Source organism: Lutjanus erythropterus, chromosome 19, assembly GCF_056507025.1.
Source record: "Lutjanus erythropterus isolate fLutEry1 chromosome 19, fLutEry1.hap2, whole genome shotgun sequence".
Taxonomy (NCBI): Eukaryota; Metazoa; Chordata; class Actinopteri; order Lutjaniformes; family Lutjanidae; genus Lutjanus; species Lutjanus erythropterus.
The window spans coordinates 7,866,689-7,886,640 of record NC_139335.1 but is presented as its reverse complement, the minus strand read 5'-3'; the positions used below and the strand labels follow the sequence as shown (position 1 = coordinate 7,886,640).

General features: G+C 39.9%; 1 protein-coding gene across 1 annotated transcript; it reads right to left on the bottom strand.

The window, feature by feature from the left end:
• Positions 1 to 2,968: 2,968 nt before the first annotated feature.
• Positions 2,969 to 19,204, bottom strand: itgb3a (integrin beta 3a). The gene is made up of 15 exons (XM_084743952.1): positions 18,928 to 19,204; positions 17,458 to 17,543; positions 15,748 to 15,952; positions 14,141 to 14,393; positions 13,816 to 13,978; positions 13,433 to 13,594; positions 13,187 to 13,282; positions 12,987 to 13,076; positions 12,747 to 12,881; positions 11,710 to 12,139; positions 6,074 to 6,296; positions 5,326 to 5,426; positions 4,967 to 5,086; positions 3,557 to 3,723; positions 2,969 to 3,449 (listed from the first exon to the last, which is right to left on the bottom strand). The coding sequence occupies exons 1-15, from the start codon at positions 18,992 to 18,994 to the stop codon at positions 3,384 to 3,386; spliced, it is 2,364 nt and encodes a 787-aa protein (XP_084600078.1). The 5' UTR covers positions 18,995 to 19,204; the 3' UTR covers positions 2,969 to 3,383.
• Positions 19,205 to 19,952: the final 748 nt, after the last annotated feature.

Below are 19,952 nucleotides of genomic sequence, written 5' to 3'. Positions count from 1 at the left end.
GCTAGTCAAATTAACAATACATGAACAACGTGGAACAAAATATGTTGAGTTTCTTGTCTTATTCGTTTGCCAGTATAGTCATACATATCCCAGTTTTCCAGCAGATCATAACAGGCTAGAAATTGAACCCACCAGTACTTCACTTGATGTTGCACAACAAAAATTCTGAATCTCAAGAAAAGACACTGGTGTCCAAAAACAATATGGACAGGAAAGTGGCAGAGGAGAAAATGTCAAAATCAGCGGGGGTGGTAAGGGTGGGGCATCAGCTGCTTCCTTTACTCTTATTCCATATGGATTTACACAATTTTTTTTGTTGTCCCCAACCATCTGGGGACCCCCAGAAATGATCTTGTGACCCCTCAGGTTTAGAACCACTGTTGGACTGCCTGCTTCAGGCTGCATCTTGACAAATGAGCTGCAGCGTTTGTTCAGTAGAGTGTTCATACACTAGAGGGAGACATATGCCTAGATTATCTTTGCAATGATCCACTGGTGTCAGTCTGGCCAAATGTTTGAGGAGGATGTTTCTGCACAGGTCAACAATGAACTCATGAAGTCTATATACACTAACATATTTACCAGTCCTAACAAACAAACAGCAGTTTCTTACATGTAACTTGTGCAGAGATGTTAAATATTAAATTTGAAATTGACATTGGAACATGTCATTCTGCATTTATGGATTGATTTTTGTTCCCATATATTTGATTTGCAAATGCAAGGCTGATGTATTAGTGTGGAACTAGAACAGGAGCCGTTCTCTTGCACTCTGGAAGTCTTTGGCCCACAGCAACTACTTCACAAACTTATATGTTTAGCTGAGAAGTGGAGACTTATTGATATACACTTCATGCTTTGTGCACTGTGTTGATCTTCATTGACAGGAAGTAAGATTTTTTTTAATTTGCACAGACGTGCACAATTTGCACATGAACAGACTTGCAGTTGAGACTGATGAACAATTATTAGTCGACCTGGTTGTTGTGATGAGTTTAAAGTCAGGAGGAAGTCAACATCTGAACTAGGCTAAGACTCCCTCCTGGTTCTGCATATAGACTCACTATTTAGAACAATGACTCTCTAGGATTATGATCTGCAGAAGGCTGCTACACACCAATGATCAAACATTAGATCACAGTAGTATTATATAAAAACTATTTACACCTGTTAGGCTGGGGTGTGAGATATGTCGTATATGGAAGTGCGTGTTTTGTTTTTTTGTTTTTTTTAACAGAAGTCCCTATCAGATTAATCACCATCACCATCACATGCAACAGGAAATATTGTATGACTTGACAAGTTAGCAGAATGTCGTTAAAGGAAATCCTGCACACTGACATTTTCTTAGTAAACCCACACCACACCATGGTAAACTTGTTTAAACTGAATGTAAGAGTTTGGTTGCTTCTTTACGATGATACAAACGGGAAGTTTGTGAATCAAAGAAAATATAAATTAAAAATGTCACACAGGGCATCAGTGATATTTATTACAATGTCCAGCCAAAATGCAATGCCAGGCAGTGTCACACAGTTTTCCATTTAAGATATTTTACACAACTTATGGACCTGAAATATGAATCTCAAATAACTTTTCTTTTAGGCTTTTTTACTCTTCTAAAATCAGCTTTAATGTAACTGAAATATCAAACATCACAGAACAGTTGGTGGGGTTTCATGTGTCTTTATTTTTGCATTTCCTCTGTGTAACAAACTAGAGCGAATCCCCAGGCATCTTTAAAAACTGTGCAAAAAAAACAAAACATGTGCAGGTTGTGTCCTGAGAGAGGATCAGAGCTGCACAAATAAAACACACCTCACATTGTACCCTCTTCTCCCATTTAAAAAACATTACAAAACAGCAAGAGCAAGTTCGTATGTTAGTACCAATTACAGAGCATTACAGCCAATATTAATTAATGTGCAATCAAATCTGAACAGGGCATTTCAGTGTGACACAGTGCAGGGTCAGTAGAAAACTGTAATAAATCAAACAATTTACAATTCAGCAATGGCAGTTCAGATCACATTTTCTACAAATTTACAAAGCCCCCCCCCCCAAAAAAACAAAAACAGCTGATGATGCAGAGAAAGAAACACGTTTTATTTATAGAAAACAATATAGACCACAAACATCACTGTAAACCAAGTCAGCCTGGAGGCTGTGGTTAAGGTTTTATTCCTTTTAACAGTTAACTGTAACTCCATAGAGAGCTGCATTCAGCATTCATATTACTACAAACACTTTTGTATTAGAAAAAAGCTAACTGAAAAGTCCTCAGACGTGTTTCAATAATTTATCAATAATCTACGCAACAGTATTCCATTTAATTTTTTGTATGGTGTTGTGTTTTAAATGGAAAGTACTTTCAGCTTTGTATGCTGTAATATTTTATTTTCTGTCTGAATTATAACTTGTCCCACATTGTCTCTGTTAAAGCTACTACAAGAATCTTTCATGTTTTGTTGATTTTGGAAGCCCCTGTGGACAAAAGTGGTAGTGTTTCCACTGCCAAAACCATAAAATATAGCATCAAAAACAAAATTATCTAAATAAAAATATCACCCTGCTCCTCTTTAACTGGCTGAGGTACTACTTACTTTGCTTAGGAAAATGTAAACAGGCTTCTTTTATCTGAAGGCAGGCACGAACAATAAATGGATGGTCTCGTTAACTTTTGTAGGTCAAATACAGGCACCGGTTTTAAATTAAGACTCATAACCAGTTAAAACTCCTTGTAGTAGCTTTAATATAACAAAAAAAATAAAAATCAATCATTTTTAGGTATACTGATAAACTTTGCTGTATTCATTTGCAATGGTTCTTTTCAATTTTGTGGGAAGGGAACTTCCGTATTGGCTGCAGCTGCACTCTGAAAGTGCAAATGACATCATTTCGGTGTAAATAATGCATCATGGTGGAAGACAATGCAGGGAGCCTAAAAATGTCCATTACCATTAGGTCCATTTCTGTTTTAAAATGTGAACACGACTACACAGTGATACTAAAGAATCTAACCTAAAAAGACAGACTTTCAGCAGCAGTTTTCTTCACTGTAAACTGACAATATACAGTAGTTGTTTATGTTCATGAACTCATATCCGATGGCCTGTACTGTACAGAACTTAGAAAACCCTAGAGACATGTTATTGTAAAAACAGGATGCCTTATATCAAGCAGCCGTCTGTGACTTACATTAACACTTTTCATTGTTTTTACAATATGTACAATTATTACATCATGTTGTTTAGCAGTAACTACTTTTCAGCTACAGCAGCTGGTCACGTGACAGTGTAAAGGATCTTCTTCTCATCCATTTCTCTGCTACTACATTCCATCTCCGTCGTTAACCCCTGAGTTTTTCTCATTGCATCTAGTCGTTAGTTGCCTCGGTACGCTACATTGGTGAAGGTGGAGGTGGCTCCTTTGTACAGAGGGTTGTTAGCCTGGAAAATGAAAACACAGGTGATGCTATTTAATTCACACTGATCCCTGAATGAATGAAAAGTTGTTAATGTCTAGGGTTCATTTTTTAATTAGAATTATCTCTCACCGTATCCCATTTGGCTTTGGCTCTCTCCTCCTCAAACTTGGCGAACTCTCTGCGGTCGTGGATGGTGACCAGCAGCTTCCAGATGAGCAGGCCGGCAAGGCCCAGCAGCAGAATGGCTCCGGCCACCGCCAAGAGCACCACCAAGATGTCTGCGCCCTCAGGACACACTGAGAGACGAGAGACAAGAGACAAGATGGGAGGGAGAAAGAGAGAGAGAGCTCATTTGCAAGGTTCATTTCCACAATGTTTGTTGAGCGGTGTAGCACACACATAAAATTAATCAGCAGAGATGGGAAGTAGTACAAATACTCTGTACTCAAGCAGAGTTTTCAGATATCTGTACTATACTTGAGTATTTATGTTTCTGACAACTTTTACTCCCTACATTTTGATACAAATACCTGTAATTTCTTCTCCTTACATTTTCAAAACAAGCTTGTTACTTTAGTTTTAATACATTTGATGGGAATTATTGACTGATTTTTATTTTTCATCATTGAGCGCCACTTTCCAACACCAAGACTGATTTAAACCCCAACGGACGGAACAATAACACAGAAAATATGATTCCTTGGAGCATCCATCAGTGGATATCACGCACAACAGAAGTAATGAAGATGAAAATTACATAAAAGATGTAACAAGAAGAATATTATGTAACAAGATGAAAATGACGTAAACAGATGTGAGAAGATGTAAATTATGGAAAAGAGGTGACAAGACAAAAATGACATAAAAGACACAACAAGACAAAAATTGTAACAAAAAGTAAAAAGAAAAAAACTACATAACACAAAAATGATGGAAAAGAGGTAACAAGACAAAAACAACAGCACAAGACGAAAATTATGGAAAAAAGTAACAAGACAAAAGCTACGTAAGAAGATAAAACAAACAAGAGAGCGAGACTGAGGTGTGGAGAAAATGTGAGGTTCAGTTAGCTTTCCACACAAACAGCCAGTAGATATGTCCTTAGGAGGGTTACTTTTTACTTGTATACTCTGAGTACATCTCAGAGCCTGATCTTTTTATTTTTACTTGAATAAAGAAGTTAAATCAGTACTTCTACTTTTACCAGTCTTTTTTTTTTACCTCTACTTTAGTACATAATGTGTGTACTTTTACCACCTCTGTTAAGCAACCACTGAGGTCCAGTGCCAGACACTCATTTGCGCAGTGATCTGTTACATCACTACGTATGTGGGTTTCTGTGGTGAGGCAGAGTGTAGCTGTGGGTGACTGGTGGCTGAAATGTTCCTTTCAAAATAACACATCTTTGCATGCACAGTCTGTTTCCCTGTTGCTGTAGCCTGTCAGACACAGGATGACCAAATAATGTACTTACATTATCACACTAAGTTAAGTTCTCAGTTTAAACATTTCATGCATGCACACCAACTCTTACAGTACCTGGCTTTTCTATCACAAACAGAATGGATTTGCCACTTTCATCTTCGTAATACTGGAAGTGCTCCACGCAGTCATCCTCATCTTTGTAAGAGCAATTCACTGCATTCTTATCATGGAAAACTGTGGAATAAAGATGATAGTGAAAACAGTAAGAAGAAACAGGGCATAAATGTGATTTTATGATATATATTATCTTTAAAAATGTGTAATATTTATCAGCGCATAATATTTTTGTATCACAATGCATGTGTCAAGGCTTCAGCTACTTCAGCTACAGCAGGAAAACAACAGTAAGCATTGCCACAACAGGTTAAGATCACAGTGTGTAGTGAGGAGGCTAAAGATGGGAGAGTTCTCACCCAGTTCTTCCACCACTCTGATTTCATCTTTGCAGATTCTGTTGCAGCTGTTGTCTTTGATGTACTGTCCTCTCTTGAAGTGCTGACACTCAACGCACTGCCTGCAAGCAGAGTCCCATACCTTTATACAGTACACACGTGTGCATTATTGTTGTTCTTTAGTAGCAGTGCATGACTCAATTTGAAATCAAGCGAAGGGAAGTGTTGTTATCTGGTGTCTTTTATGCTGTGAGATAAGTTTGACCTTTCTCAGCTGTGCATGAAACCACGCCCAAGTTTGTTCAAAATGTGTGGGGGAGCAGTTTGTTATCGTCCTAGAATGTTAGAATACTATGATGGAATAATGTTTGCATTGCAGAGTGCAACCAGCCAACAAGTTAATCTCAAACTCCCTGCAGATTCTGAGCAAGTCAGTTCTTCACTTCAGTTTGGTCAGGTGATAAAGGTCCAGTGTCTAAGATTGTGGGGGATTAACTGGCAATATATGGCAGAAATGGAATATTATACTCATGTGTTTATTTTCATTAGAGTATAAACACCTGAAGATAAGAACTGTTCCATTAAGAGACTTGAGAATATGACATTTATATCTACAGGGGATCTGGGTCCTCTTCCATGGAGTCCACCATGTTGCTCCGCCATGTCTCTACAGAAGCCCAGAATGGACAAACTGAACACTGGCTCCAGATCTAGTTATTTTGTCCATTCCCTCTCATTAGTTAGCTCAAACACGAAGTAAGGAACTTACTGTTTTATAGTGCAGGAATCAGGACAGGTTGGGCATTTTTCACAGGTAGCTCCATAGGCACCAGGTTGAGTGCACTGACAAACGCCACACTCGCAGTTACCCCGGCCACTGCACAGCAGGCCGATGCTGGACATGCAGGTGTCTTTGCGTGTGGTGCAGTTACAGTTTTCTCCTTCCCAGCCTGCTTCGCACTGGCAAATACCACAGCTACACTTCCCATGATCTGAAACAATCAAAAAGGACGAGGTGGTTAATGCTTTCATAGTCTTTCAACATATACATTCTTTACATTCACATCTGATTTGTAGAATTCATATATTACATCTTAATTCATACTAGTTATTCATGCCTTGTGTTTGTGTGTGTGTGTGTGTGTGTGTGTGTGTGTGTGTGTGTGTGTGTGTCCAATGGACCTACATCTTGTCCAGACCTAATCTTTAATACTACAGGACCAATCAGCCTATTTTTTCGTGTTCATTCATGACTGTATGCTGAAGAACCTCTGTGATTCCTAGTAATGAATAATGATAAGTTTTTCATGCCTCCACACCATTGACAGCAGTGGCTCTATTTTATGCTAATCTGAACATAAATAAAGGTGTTTTGTGATTACAAAGACGTGTGTGTGCGCTTCGGCCAAACACACTAGTTGCCATCAGCTGCAGTTGTGCAGACTGACCTACTGTGCTGCAGACTTTGCACTTTGACCAGGTTTTTGCTGGTCTAAGGCACAAGTGGTTTCAACCCCAATGCACCATGCAAGATACACAACAAGATAGCAAATGTGCCTGGCCATTTTTACACCTCCAGCCCATGGCTGCACAGACCACGCACAAGTTCATTTGCTATCTTGCAGATGTAGCAAAAAAGACAACTGCACTAGTGTAAGAGAGCAATGCCAACTGCACCACCGGCACATCTGCTTTGTGCTCTTGTAAAGGAGATCATTCTTGTAAAGGAGATAATCTCAGGAATGCTAGGAGGGAATTTCTTCAAACTAGGTTAAAGCATCCACTTGGACTCAAGGAAGAACACCACTAGATTGTGGTGGTGGGAGGTCAACGTCACGGTGACCTTAATAAACACATTTTTGGCTGCAGGCAAACTGCTCCAGTTCGAAATCTTGTTTTGGCTCAGGACAATGTATGTGGAAGTCATGCTGATGTTGGTGGAACTTTGCAAATCTCTGTTGGTTGCATCCCAGAGTAGGTGCTTTACTATCTGTGGCCTGGTGGGGATCTGCAATCTACTGAGCACACTCTTCGAGTTCAGATATGTTTTCCAGAATCCATAGTAACATGGGTGGGGTGAGGGAAACAACATTACGAAATTCAAATTACACAATTCCCAAATGAACCTGTATGCATGCTTGAGCAAGTGGGCACATTTGTGGATTCTCCAACCATGTAATTACTAGTATTAGGTGTACTGTATTACTAATGTGTTATTTGTGTACTTGTTATTTGCTGCTTTTAAGAATAAATCTAAAATGAGAATGGTGCTCCATTTGTTGTTTGATTGGTTTATTAAAATACAAATCACTAGCCTGAATTTTACAGAACTGATTAACATCTGACAGTGGTGGCCATAAATTTATGGTATTTCAAGTAGTACTTTAATGACATACTTTTAATAATGAGTAGTAGTAAGCTTTATGTGCGGCTCTGTGTGTCTTCACATAATTTATATCTCCTATTTAGGACAAAGCTAGTACCACATTACTAATTGTTTTTCAATCTAATCTTACTGAGCAAGGGACATTACGCATATCTCTTAATCATCCCTACTCTGACAAAGGCAGGAAATTTCTATTGGGAAATTACACACTAATGATTCCCTGTCTCCTTACAGGCAGGCACACACAAACACTTCCTCAGACTCTACTGAGGGGTAGAAAGCACAAAAGCCAGGTCATTCTAGGAACAATGTTACTGTGATGCAACCATTTGCTGACAGAATCTGGAGGCGAGCTTTTCTCCCTGGATTACAGCGAGACACCCCACATCAGCACTTTAAGCTACCTCGAAAACAAAGGCAGTGCCCCAGAGACTCCAGCACTCTTAGCAGGAAAAGCAAACAGGATTTGGCAGTGGATGACTAAGAGCAAAGTGAGTGAGTCACAGCCCAGCTGGGTCAGACTGGGGGAGTGACTGATCATGAAATATCACAGAGGGTCCAAGGTCCCCTAATTCCACTGCTCAAAACAAATCATCCGCTGTTGTAAACTTGAGGAAACAATTCTCCGGTCTACACCCTGACAGCTACTGCTTCACTTTAGGATTGTCTGTGATGGGATCAGACGTTGTCACTGGTTAATGCTTAAAGGCTTGGCAATGCAAAAGTTGATTCACACATGAAAGGGGGCTGTAAGGTTTACATCATCCTACTCTTTCTGTGAGACTGCACAGTAATCCTGCCCATTAATCACATGTCTGGGCTTTACAGAAGGTTTACATGGCCTCTGTGATAAAGGGACAAAACCAGGGGAAAAGACAGAACAGTAACACAAAACATTACACTCTTAGAATAAGAGAGGGAACAGATTCAAGCAGGGGTAGAGACGTACTGGGAAGAAAAAAAACGTTGGGCTAATTGCCAGCAGAGGAATGCAAACTTTCCTGTTCTCTCTTCCCTCGTATTTACGGGCCCTGGGGCTGTGCTTGCTGACTCCTGCTCTCTGGCCCTGCACTGGTCCCACAGCCCCGCAGCAGCCGAAGAAATACACAGCCACAGGGAATATCACAGAGATGGAGCTTTTTTGGAGCCCCGGGTCGCGGTAGCTCCAATTGAGCTGGGGCCGAGGGACGCTCATTCTTTAAAGACAATAGCGTCATGACTCTGTTGAGAGACAGCAACTTAGCGATCCCAAATTGAGCTCTGTGGACTGTCTTACATCAGTTTTGGCTCTGTGTGTGTGTGTGTGTAGGTGCGTGGGTGTGTGAATGGCCAAGCCCTGGGTGTCATCTCTGAAAGACTTAGTACCTATTTCTCAGAAAAACAACCTCCCCTGAGAATGACTCCAGACTCCTCCTTGTTGATATAAATATTTTATTATGTATTTCAGGGAAACTTCAGTTTGCCAACATGGACATGACCCTCCATCTTCTGTTTAGGTCATGACGCACCCAAAACTGGTCCAGAGTTTTGGATCATGGATGTTTTAAACACAGGATACCAAATGCAAACGTGGCACCTATTCAGTGCAACAGAATTCCCCGCCTGGCGCATACAACAAGCGTGAATTTGCAATAGCTGCAACCGGTGTGCATGTGTTCACACACTCACACAAATGACCAATTGACCTCAGGGGCTAAAGTATAAAACATGGGAATAAGTCACACCAGTGAAAAACATTTTGTCAGGTCCACTGATATCTGCTACAAGGCTCCATGACAAACAGTTCATGAGTTATGAAAAGGGGCATGTGCAACTAACCTTCTCCTGTGAAAAATTACTCTTGCTTAGTCAATGATGACTCCAACAAGAGCCTAACACAAACAGTTAATGAGTTATGAAATGGGCGTGGCTAACATATAGGAGTGGGACTAATTTGCACCACTGAAACAGGAAGTCTCTGCTGAGACAATGATGCCTCCGACAACAGTCTACAAGACAAGATTCATGAGTTAAGGAAGTGGGTGTGGTTAATGTGGGTCATAGGTCACTAATGAAAGAAGAAACTGCTGTGATCAAAGACTCAAGTTCAACAAGAGTTCAATAAGAGTCTACGATAAATGGCAAATTTCATGTCGTGAATTTCGTGCTGTGTTGCGTGAATCCATTTTACAAGTTCTGCGCTTTTTTCGTTATGCACCAGCTTTTCACCATTTGCCATGAACAGTTAATCAGCTGTCTTCAGCTCATGACCAACCTTTCCAAAAACATTGTGCAAGTCTGTAAAGCTATCTAAAATTTATGTGCCTTTTTTACAATAGGCCACGCCTATTCCATGGCATATTGGCCATGGCCTCCTAGGATGGCCATCAAATATGCAGGATGGAGTAAACTACAGAGCAGCCAATAAAGTTTTATAGCTTCTGCGTTTACTTCCGAAGTACGCAGCCCATTGAATATGTGCAGTAAAGTTTCTCCCACTAGCCCCGCCTGTGACTTCCCCCTCTGCCCATAGACTTTACATTATGATGACATCACAAACGTTTAAATTTCTCAGCTCTAGGAAAGTCTTACAAATATAAAACATCCATTCATAATGATAAAATTCATAATAGAAAGTCATAATTGACCTTTTCAGTTTGAGGTTTCCTGTCAACAGCTCTACAGTCATCTCTTTCATGATGATGGCTTATGGGGGAAAATGCTTTTAGGGCTGCATTGGAATTTCTCAGCTGCAGCGAGTGGCCACTGGGAAAAACTGGAAGGAAGACTGAGCAGCAACGCCGTGTCTAGATTTTCTCACACATCTATGTTTTGGATGGTAAAACTATGGGACTGTGGACTTAAAATTACAGTCTGCTAAAAGTGCTTCCTTAATAATAATGTATGATACATAATTCTCATCATGTAACTTGCAAATTTTTTAATCACACCAAATGACTTTCAAACTCCATGAGCCTTGTTTATAACACAGGGTTTCTGCTAAACATTATTAATCTCCCAGCCTAAGAGGAGATGCCCTGATGATATCACTCACACATCTTTACTCCACCACAGAAGAGCCACAAAAAACATTCAAAGGCTGAGTAGTTCCCCATATTGGTGGAGTTGCCTTTTTAAAAAGCAGAACATGTTAAACATGTTAACATCTTATTCCCATGTAAGAGCTGGTATGCATTTCTAACATTTGATTTGCTTAATGTATATGAGGATAAAAGAGTAGTTTCCTATTCTTCTATTTGCTCTGCTCCCCTCATTTGTCTTCACCCAGCCAAACTGCTGTCACATGAAATTACCCAATGACAAAGCCCATTAAAGTTTTATCACTGTGATTGAGTAACTGTTCACTGAGCTGTGCAGACTTGTAGTAGGGAGTGATAGTGCATCACGCTGCACTGCTGTGAGTGGTAAGAACAACAATAAAACTCGGTACTCACACCGAGTTTACAGGCCTAACAGAGGACAAGTCATTTATAAGCATTACTGTTTATGTTAAGCAGCTAAATTAAGTAATTATTTACATGCCCTTTACAAGCAAGCCAAGGCTGCCATTATAAAACTGCACATTGGCTTTTGAAAAGACCTTGGATTCTTGATTTGTCAAGCTAAGGATCAGAACACTATGTAAACTGACTAAGGTGTGTTTACAGACCAAGAATTGCTGGAAACATCCAGAGTATGTTCCAACTCAGCCCAGCAAAGTGAGATCAGATCAGTGCAGGGAAAAGGAAGGGAAGAGCAACTTCATCTTTCCTGCTAACATTCTCATAAAGTCAAGGGTTGCATCACAGATGGGTAAAAACCCAGTCATGCAGATAGTTTTGATTTTATGTGCCGAGGTTTTGAGATTCCTGCCACAACTTGATTCTATTGAGTAAAGTGATGTTTAGTTTGTGGTGCTCACAGTCTTTAGAAACCTGTTTTGTGTCTTGTTGCTGTCAGATCCACATGCTTTTTTAAGCGAAATGTTCTGGCAGAGCGATCTAACAGTGATCATGACAGAAAGATGTATATATACTCACTAGAACACAGCGCCCCTTTGAAGCGCAGGCAGTTGAAGTCGTCACATTCGCAGTATTTGCCCCACACCTGACCGAACTCATTTGTGTGGCAGGAGCACTGTCCGCACAAGCAGTCGCCTCTCCCGCTGCAGAGTGGGCTCCCTGGCTTCGGGATACAGTTGACATCATCGGATGGACTGTAGTCCTCCACTGAACACTCGCATCGTGGACCCAGACGACCCTGGTGACACTGACACACGCCGCACTCGTAGGTCCCGTTGCTGTTGCTACAGAGGGAGCTGTTGGCTTCAGCCTTTGCCTCGCAGTCGCAACTGCAGGCAAAATCCACAGTGACCTCCAGTGAATCCTTAAAACCCCGAGGTTTGATGGTAAAAGTGCGGCTCTTCTCTTTGGGGCAGGCGCGCAGCTCAGCCTCTATGCTGAATGACACCTGAAGAGGAAGAAGAGCATTTAGAAACCAGGGATGAAGATGTGGAACAACATGAACACCTAAGTAAAAGCTTCGAAAATCATCTGGTAACGCTTTCAATTTACCTGACTAATTAATGGGTATATGTCGACTGCCAAGACGATAAATTTAGAATTTTATTGATGTTCTGCATCTGTTCAAATCTTAAACATGAGTCAATAATTGGGAAGAAAACTCCCCAGAAAGTTGTGGTTTCCTCTCCTCCATGAAATGATTAATGTCTCTGACTCATCGAAGCAAAATTTGATTGCCTGTCTTTTTTTTGCCCCTTATTGAACGCTAGTTTAGCCAGTGGCAAGAGAAGTGAGACAGCCTTAGCAAGGATGCAGGCAGTCTCTTTTAAACACAGATATAGGCATGACAGGACAATTGAAGAATCGAGTATACACTTCCAGTTACGATAACTAAGATATGTGGACTGTCTGGGTAGGACACTGCCAGGACTTTATTTAATTTATTCTATTATAGGAAAATAGGATTTAAGTTAAGGATAAAACAAGCACTTCTTCTGAAATTATTCTGTAACAAGTCTCCAGACGTGCATGTCAGCATCTCAACTGATACTTACTGTGTCTCCAACTTTGAGGCCAGAGCAGGACTTTAGTCCGGGGATGACCTCTCCATTTAGGCAGGTAGCATTGAAGGACAGATTCAACTCTTCTGGGACATCCAGAAGCTCCAGCTCCACTTTAGAGCGGATTTTCTGCTCAACAGAAACAGAAAGATTAAACAGTTAAACTGTTACACTTGTTGTTTTACAGATGAAATAGACTGCATCAATCTACATGCTCCACTTGAAGTCCCTTACCTTATAAGCTTCCTCAATGAGCTGAATAACATTCCCAGAGTCATCGGACAGCGTTCCCACGGTTGTGCCTGGAATGAGCTGACTGTACTCCTGGCAAAACAGACAAGAGAGCAAGATGATGACCCAGTTGTTTGGGGTTTTTTTTACATCAGTAACTTCAGCGAATTCATGCTGTGGCACGAGCAGTGCAGTTTGTTTACCCTGTAGAGCGGCACTACATAGCTGGTCACAGCAAAAATTAAATTGATGTTGTTTTCAGACATTTTGTCCGTCATGAGTGCCAAGGAGGGATAGTCCTGGAAAACACAGGAAGCAAATAGTTTTCAGTGAAAGCGGTTCAATCACAAAGACCAAAGATCAATGTATTTGTTCAAGACAGAAGTCTCTCTTGATTGACATTTCAAATCCAAAGTGAATTACTTATTTTAGTTCAATTTATGTCTTACCAGGACAGTAGATTTGTTGTAAATGTTGTCATTATCAAGGTGACATTTTCCATCATTAGGCTGGACGATTCCAGCTATTCGTCCATCCAGAGCGATGTGAGTTTTGGCATCAGTCGTGAATACCAAAAGGTGTGAGGCATCCGAACGCCAGCCAATCTTGTCCTAATGATGATGGACACAGAAATAAATATGGTGAGTAAAGGAAAGACTCATATGTACGTATGATTGCACTCAGTTTTGCAAATCAGAATCAGAAAGACTTTATTGATCCCTGGAGGGAAACTGAGTCATGTTACAGTTGTTCCCATTCAACAACAGAAATAATGTCTATACAAATCAGTGAGCGTGTGTGTGTATATCTGTATGTGATTACATTTATGTACCTTGCACACCACAGCCTGCATGACAGCATCAAATCCACCCTCTGGAGCATCTCTATTTCTAGACACCTGCTGTTTCTCCACCTCCTCAGTGAAGCGAGCTACCTTCTCCGTCAGCGACAGCACGTGCTTGAACCCAAATTGAGCCTGGCATTTTTCGCCAATTCTGTAATATATTGAATAGGCGAATGGAGAACAGGAAATCAGTGAAGGAGAAATGTAATTTTAAGTTTTTAAACACAAATGAACTACCCTCTAAAATGTTCGAAAATCTCCACCTCAGCTCCTTCTCCTCAAACACAACGCCAACAACAACCTCTTCACCCACCCGTAGCAAGGGTTTTCCACTGCCTCTGGAGGATAAGTGTACATGTAAGGGGACGTGGTCTTGTCCACAAAGGCTCCAAACCCCATGCGTAGGTTGCTTGTGGTACGGCCCATGGTCACGGCAAGCTCATTGCCCAAGGTACGAAGGCGAGCCAAGTCATCCTTCATTGAAAAGGAAAGGTCCATCAGATAGTAGAGGTCCACTGGGTAATCCTCCACCTGTCTCACAGACACAGTGAACCGCTTGGCATCACCTGGGAGAGAAAGAGAAGAGGGCCACAGAGATGGAGAAGTGCACGGTGGATTGAGTTAAATCAACTGTCCCCAACTGTTTCTGTCTTTCAAGTGAAAAAGTGCATGCGCAATTATAGTATTGGTCCTTTGTGTCTGGTCTCTTATGTTGCACTCTCATAGATTCAAGCAGACAGTAGACAACAAACCAAATATCGTTTTAGTGGATAAGAGAAGGACAGTAATACTAGGTATGACTGGCAGAGAATACTGTTGACGGTAGCGGTAGATGGTAGGAGCTCCCTCACACAAGGAAAAAACATGGCTCATCTGGACAACAAGAAGCTAATATTTTTTCTGCAACATCATATGACCAGAGTTTAAAATTATACCAAGATGTTACAAGAAAGGTTGATATATCCAAACATGAAGACGAGATACACAAAGTGCAGTTCTCCTTTTTCTATTTGTGTTGGAAATAAATTAATGACCTTACGTTTTGCAGGGAATTTAACATTAAGTTTAAGTTTGCAATAAAATATTTAAAGAAAGCAGCATTGTATAGCAACATAAAATAGTACACATGAAATAATTTTACTTAATGTGTTTTATTCCATTTGTTGTAAACAATATGTCACCATAGCAACATAGCATCACATGTGTTTCATTAGGCTGCCTGAAGTTTTTGTAGGCAACTGGACTTTGCTCGAGGTTCTTAAAGATGCTTCACCTCTCGTCCAAGAGGCTTCGCCAAAAGAAGAGAAGGCTTTCTCGGAAGAACTGAAGAAACCCCTCAGATGAGAAGTGAAATGTCTTCATGAAAATCAAGCAAAGTACGATTGCGTATAACAGCTCCTAGTGAGTAGACAATTGAGACAATAAATTCCTCAGTGCATGCCACAGTATATTGACTATTAAAATCTGAGTTCTTCTGTTGTTGTTCCTGCATCCAGAAAAACTACAGGCTATTTCAGCTTGGATTTTCTAGTCTTCTCTTCTGGATGGCCAGGGATAGTAAGGTGAGTATATTGTCATCTAATGCTAATGTTTGGGCCAACAAAGTAATAGCTATAAGGTATGCTGATAACACAGCAGCACAAGCATGGAAGTCACAAACTCGTCAATACATCCTGGTACACGTAGGCACTAATGCACAGCTCTGTGAGCAGGAAAGCTCAGTTTTCTTGGCCAAAGAGCATACAATGAAGAATTTATTACTTCAACTGACAACATTTACCATCAACACTGACTGCATGGCCACATGAAAAATGCCAAAATTTCCCTTTAAGTGTACCAACACGTATGTCTGGTCTTGTATGATTGTTAGCATCTGGTCTTACATTGTTGTTCGTGATGCCTGCTTGGGTGTAAGTGTACCTGGTCGTAATGTCACATGGACTTTCTGAGGCTTTATCTGAGTGACATCATGAGCCGTCCCAGAGGCCTTATCGCTGAGTGGTGTGTTCTCCTTAATAGTCAGGGAACTGGTGGGAAACTCCAGAGCTGCAGCACTGCACCCCTCATCCAGCAGATTCTGCCTCAGGTCGCAGCGGGACAGGCTGGATCCCCCCTTCCCAAACTCCTGAAGCAACCACAAATATAATATGTTAGGCCAGTTAATAAACTGCCATTACATATAACAAATCAATTAAAGAAAAAGCTTTTGGGGTTTGCATTTATGAGATGAAGCTGTATTGCTAAAGTACAGGAGCCCTGAGGCCAACGCCCATTCTCCTTTTATGAACATGCAATAGGATGTGTTCATGCATGTGTGAGTCACCAACGTGGCTGGAACTACTACAGCTACTACAGCTACAGCTAATCTCATATACTACTGGAACCATCAACATAATATTTTTTGTGCACATATATGACTGAATGAAAACCAACTTCTTGTGCTTCCAGTAACTCACAATTTTCGAGAAATTCATTTTGATGACTGTTCTGGTCCGTACTGTCTGATAGGGGTTGCAAGTCATCAACAACTGCTAGGCTAAAAACAAGGTTTACCCAGTCTGACCTTTGCTGTGGATCAAAAACTGGCATCCATAAAAAAAGTTTTGATAAATCTTTAATTCCATAACTGATACATTATCATCCACTAAAATTAAGCACAATGTGAGGTGAATAAATGGCTGTTTTATTAGCTTCGTCGTCATCTCCGCTATTTATCTGTGCGGTCGCCATATTGGAGGGTTCAAAGTCCACTGAGACGGACGTTATTATAAAATTGACTGTAACTCATTTAATGAAAATTTTCATGAAAATTGGTTTGTGAGAAACCTGAGAAACTGAACATGGTAGTGATTACTTGTTGGAATTCGATCTAATCAGCTCTATGCCAAAATATAAACTTTGTGAAAAATAACCACAACCGCCACAAGAACATGCAGGATCCGACATATGAACAGGCAACATCGAGTGTAACTTGTTTTTTGTGTTTGTGTGTGTGATCAAGTTTTACTGGAGATTAGAGCATAACAGTGAATCAACAGCCTCTACATGAAATGCACACAGATCATTTTAACAGAAACAAACAAACAAACAAGCATGACACTGTTATATCAGTTCATCAACTGCCCAATGAAGGGCTCTTGTCTTTTGTCCTTATAACTTCTAAATGGAAAAGTTTGAACTTTGTTGTTTCCTTATTACATTTATACAGTTAGGTGAACCCAGGACACTCGTTTACAATAGCATAAAGACAACTGAGACTATACTACACAAAACACTTTATTAAAAAGGTCGCATCCATCTAAATAAGAAAACTTACACTGTACAAACAAATATTGAAAATTTAGCAAATCTCAGCTGTATCTGGCAGTTGTGATGGTATTACTGTAGATGCTTCAATACAGTTTAATATAGCTGAATGCACTCTTTTTATCTAGTCATTATCTTCAGAGGATACAGTTTTTGTCTTCAGAGGTTACAGTGTCTAAGCATGTTGAAGAACAGCCATCAGAAGATGAAAACAAGAAGAATGCTGTTGGGAAATGAGGTTTCTGTTGTAACTTGCTGCACTGGGTAATGAATGGGAAGAAGGACTAGACTAGACTTTGTGTGTGTATGTGTTGGTGTTTTTACCTCCTGAGAGCACCAGGCACAGCTCGGGTGGACAGCCAGGCACTGCTGACAAGTGGTTACTCCTTGTGATGTGCAGATGTTGGAACCTGTCATAATACCACAGACAGAAATGTAAAAGACAAAATATATTTCCTTACTGAGGAAAAAGTATTACTGTCATCTTTAAGATATGCCTTTATTTTGAAATTCCCATGTCATGTCTGTGTCACAATATGTCTGGAAAAGTTCAGTCATAAAATTATCTAATCATAATTTAGTTGTTTTTTGTAAATTGACATAAATGTGACTGAATGTATTTGTGTCTGTTATTACATTTATTTTGCCATAATGACCTAATCAATATTCATTAAGCCTTCTGGATCGATCAAAGGCTTATTGAATCAAAAGTGTATTGTGGCAGACTGTGATATTATCAGATATTCTATTGTCTAAAAAAATGAATGAAACTTGTGATTTACGCCCCTCATAATTCAACGCCTGTACTGATTTCAAACCCTTTTCTGTTATCTGGCATTATCTATGGGTGTGGCTCCCTGGAGTTACACACAGAAGCACAGACACCAACTTGAACTTGCCTCTGTAAAGTGTTAAATTTGGGTAAAAGTAGCAATCTGACATATATATATATATATATATATATATATATATATATATATATATATATATACATATATACATATATATATATATATATATATATATATATATATATATATATATATATATATATGAAGAAACAGATTTAGCTTAATTTGATTCAACCACTGTAGTCTTTTAATTTGACTTGCTGACACCAAGTTTGCAGTACTTTTTGCCCTCATGCTTGTTTCAATCTATAATATTAACTTGTTTTTCCTATTAGGTTGGTGGGACTAATGCACAACTTGATACACTTACTTTTTTTTAACTTAATTTCCCAAGGTAATCAGTTTTACTATTTCTCAAGTAAACTTGTTAGAATTTAGTGTACCTGAAATCATATCAACTTTCAAATTAAAAACAGCTCACAGTAAATGATTTTGTTGAGCTACTCCAAATAATTCTAATGGTGTAGAAACGTTTGTTATGGTGTTTTCTTTTATATTTTTCGCTTCTTAAGGAATTGAGGACAATTCAAACCAGATAGCACTTATATTTCCTGTTATTTCAAGATAATAAAAGTAAGTTTTTCCTGTGGAAGACCCCAGCTCATCTCGTTTCATGGGAAACACATCCCAACTATTTTTACTCCCTTATAAGGAAAGAAGGCGAACGCTCCAACGGAGCAGCACAGATACAACCAACAGTAAATCTTTATGTCCAGTTTGATAACAATAATATATTGAATAACTGTGAACATCAACACATAAAAAGTTTTTGGTACCTTAAAAAGATCCCCCTAACAAGTCGCGGGGAAACACCCCCAGCTCTCCTTACACGCAGGTGAAACTTTATAAAGTCGCTCAATAATGAAATAAAAAATGATCTTACCGAAAACGTTTGACGCCGACGACAGAAGGAGAAACGGGAGCAGCAGACGGTCCAGAAAAGTTCCCATGACTGTAGAGTAACGGAGCGGACTTTAGAAACGAGTCGCCTGTGTTCCCTGCGGACTTGTTCACTTCGAAACTTGAACGCCTTTCCTCATTCTTGACTTGACTAAACGCATGTTGGGTCACACAGCTTTACCTCACGCACCAAACTCTCCATCCAGTCATATACCAGGCACAGCAACAGTCACGGCATGTTGGCACTAGTTTCTGATAACATTTCATCAGTAGGGGTGCGAAACCTTACTTCGTTTTTGATTAAGAGGACATTTTTTAAGTCTTTCTTTAACTCATAAAAGCTGACAATGAGATGGAGAGTAAGTTAGGCAAAAAAAAAAAAAAAAAAAAAAAATGAACAAAGCACTCTGTATCCTAAAACATGCCAACAGTGTTTTTTTACTCACAACACTACAACTGTGTGGTATTGGTTTACAAGGAATTAAGGTAGGGGAGAGCAGGGTATTTTGTCACATGGGAAAGTTGTCACACTGGTTCTATCTCCAACACCAGGGGGAGCTATCTAAAAAAAAAATTAGATAGGTTTTCGCCCCAATTTGGCACATAACGAATAATGTCCCTCGGTGTCTGACAGCAGAAGACGCCCTATGGCTGCTGTATCTGACGCCGTCAGAAAGTTGTTATTAACATGCGATTAACACAGTGAAAGTGACATATTTGGTTAGGTTTTAGGCACTAAATCTGCTTGGTTAGGTTTAGGATAATACCATGTGTGGGGTTACCACAACTATGAAAGTCACGTGATGGAACTCGGGCCGCTGAAGCAACTCGCAACACGAAAGTCACGTGACTTACGTAACTTGTGTCACTCCATGCTCATTCACTCACATATGACTTCACGTAAGTCATCTGACAAAAGAAGAAGTAAATAAATTGTTATAAATGGCTTTGCTACATAATGGTGAAATACAGAGGAGGGTGCATAATAAGCCGTTAATTTGTAAAAAG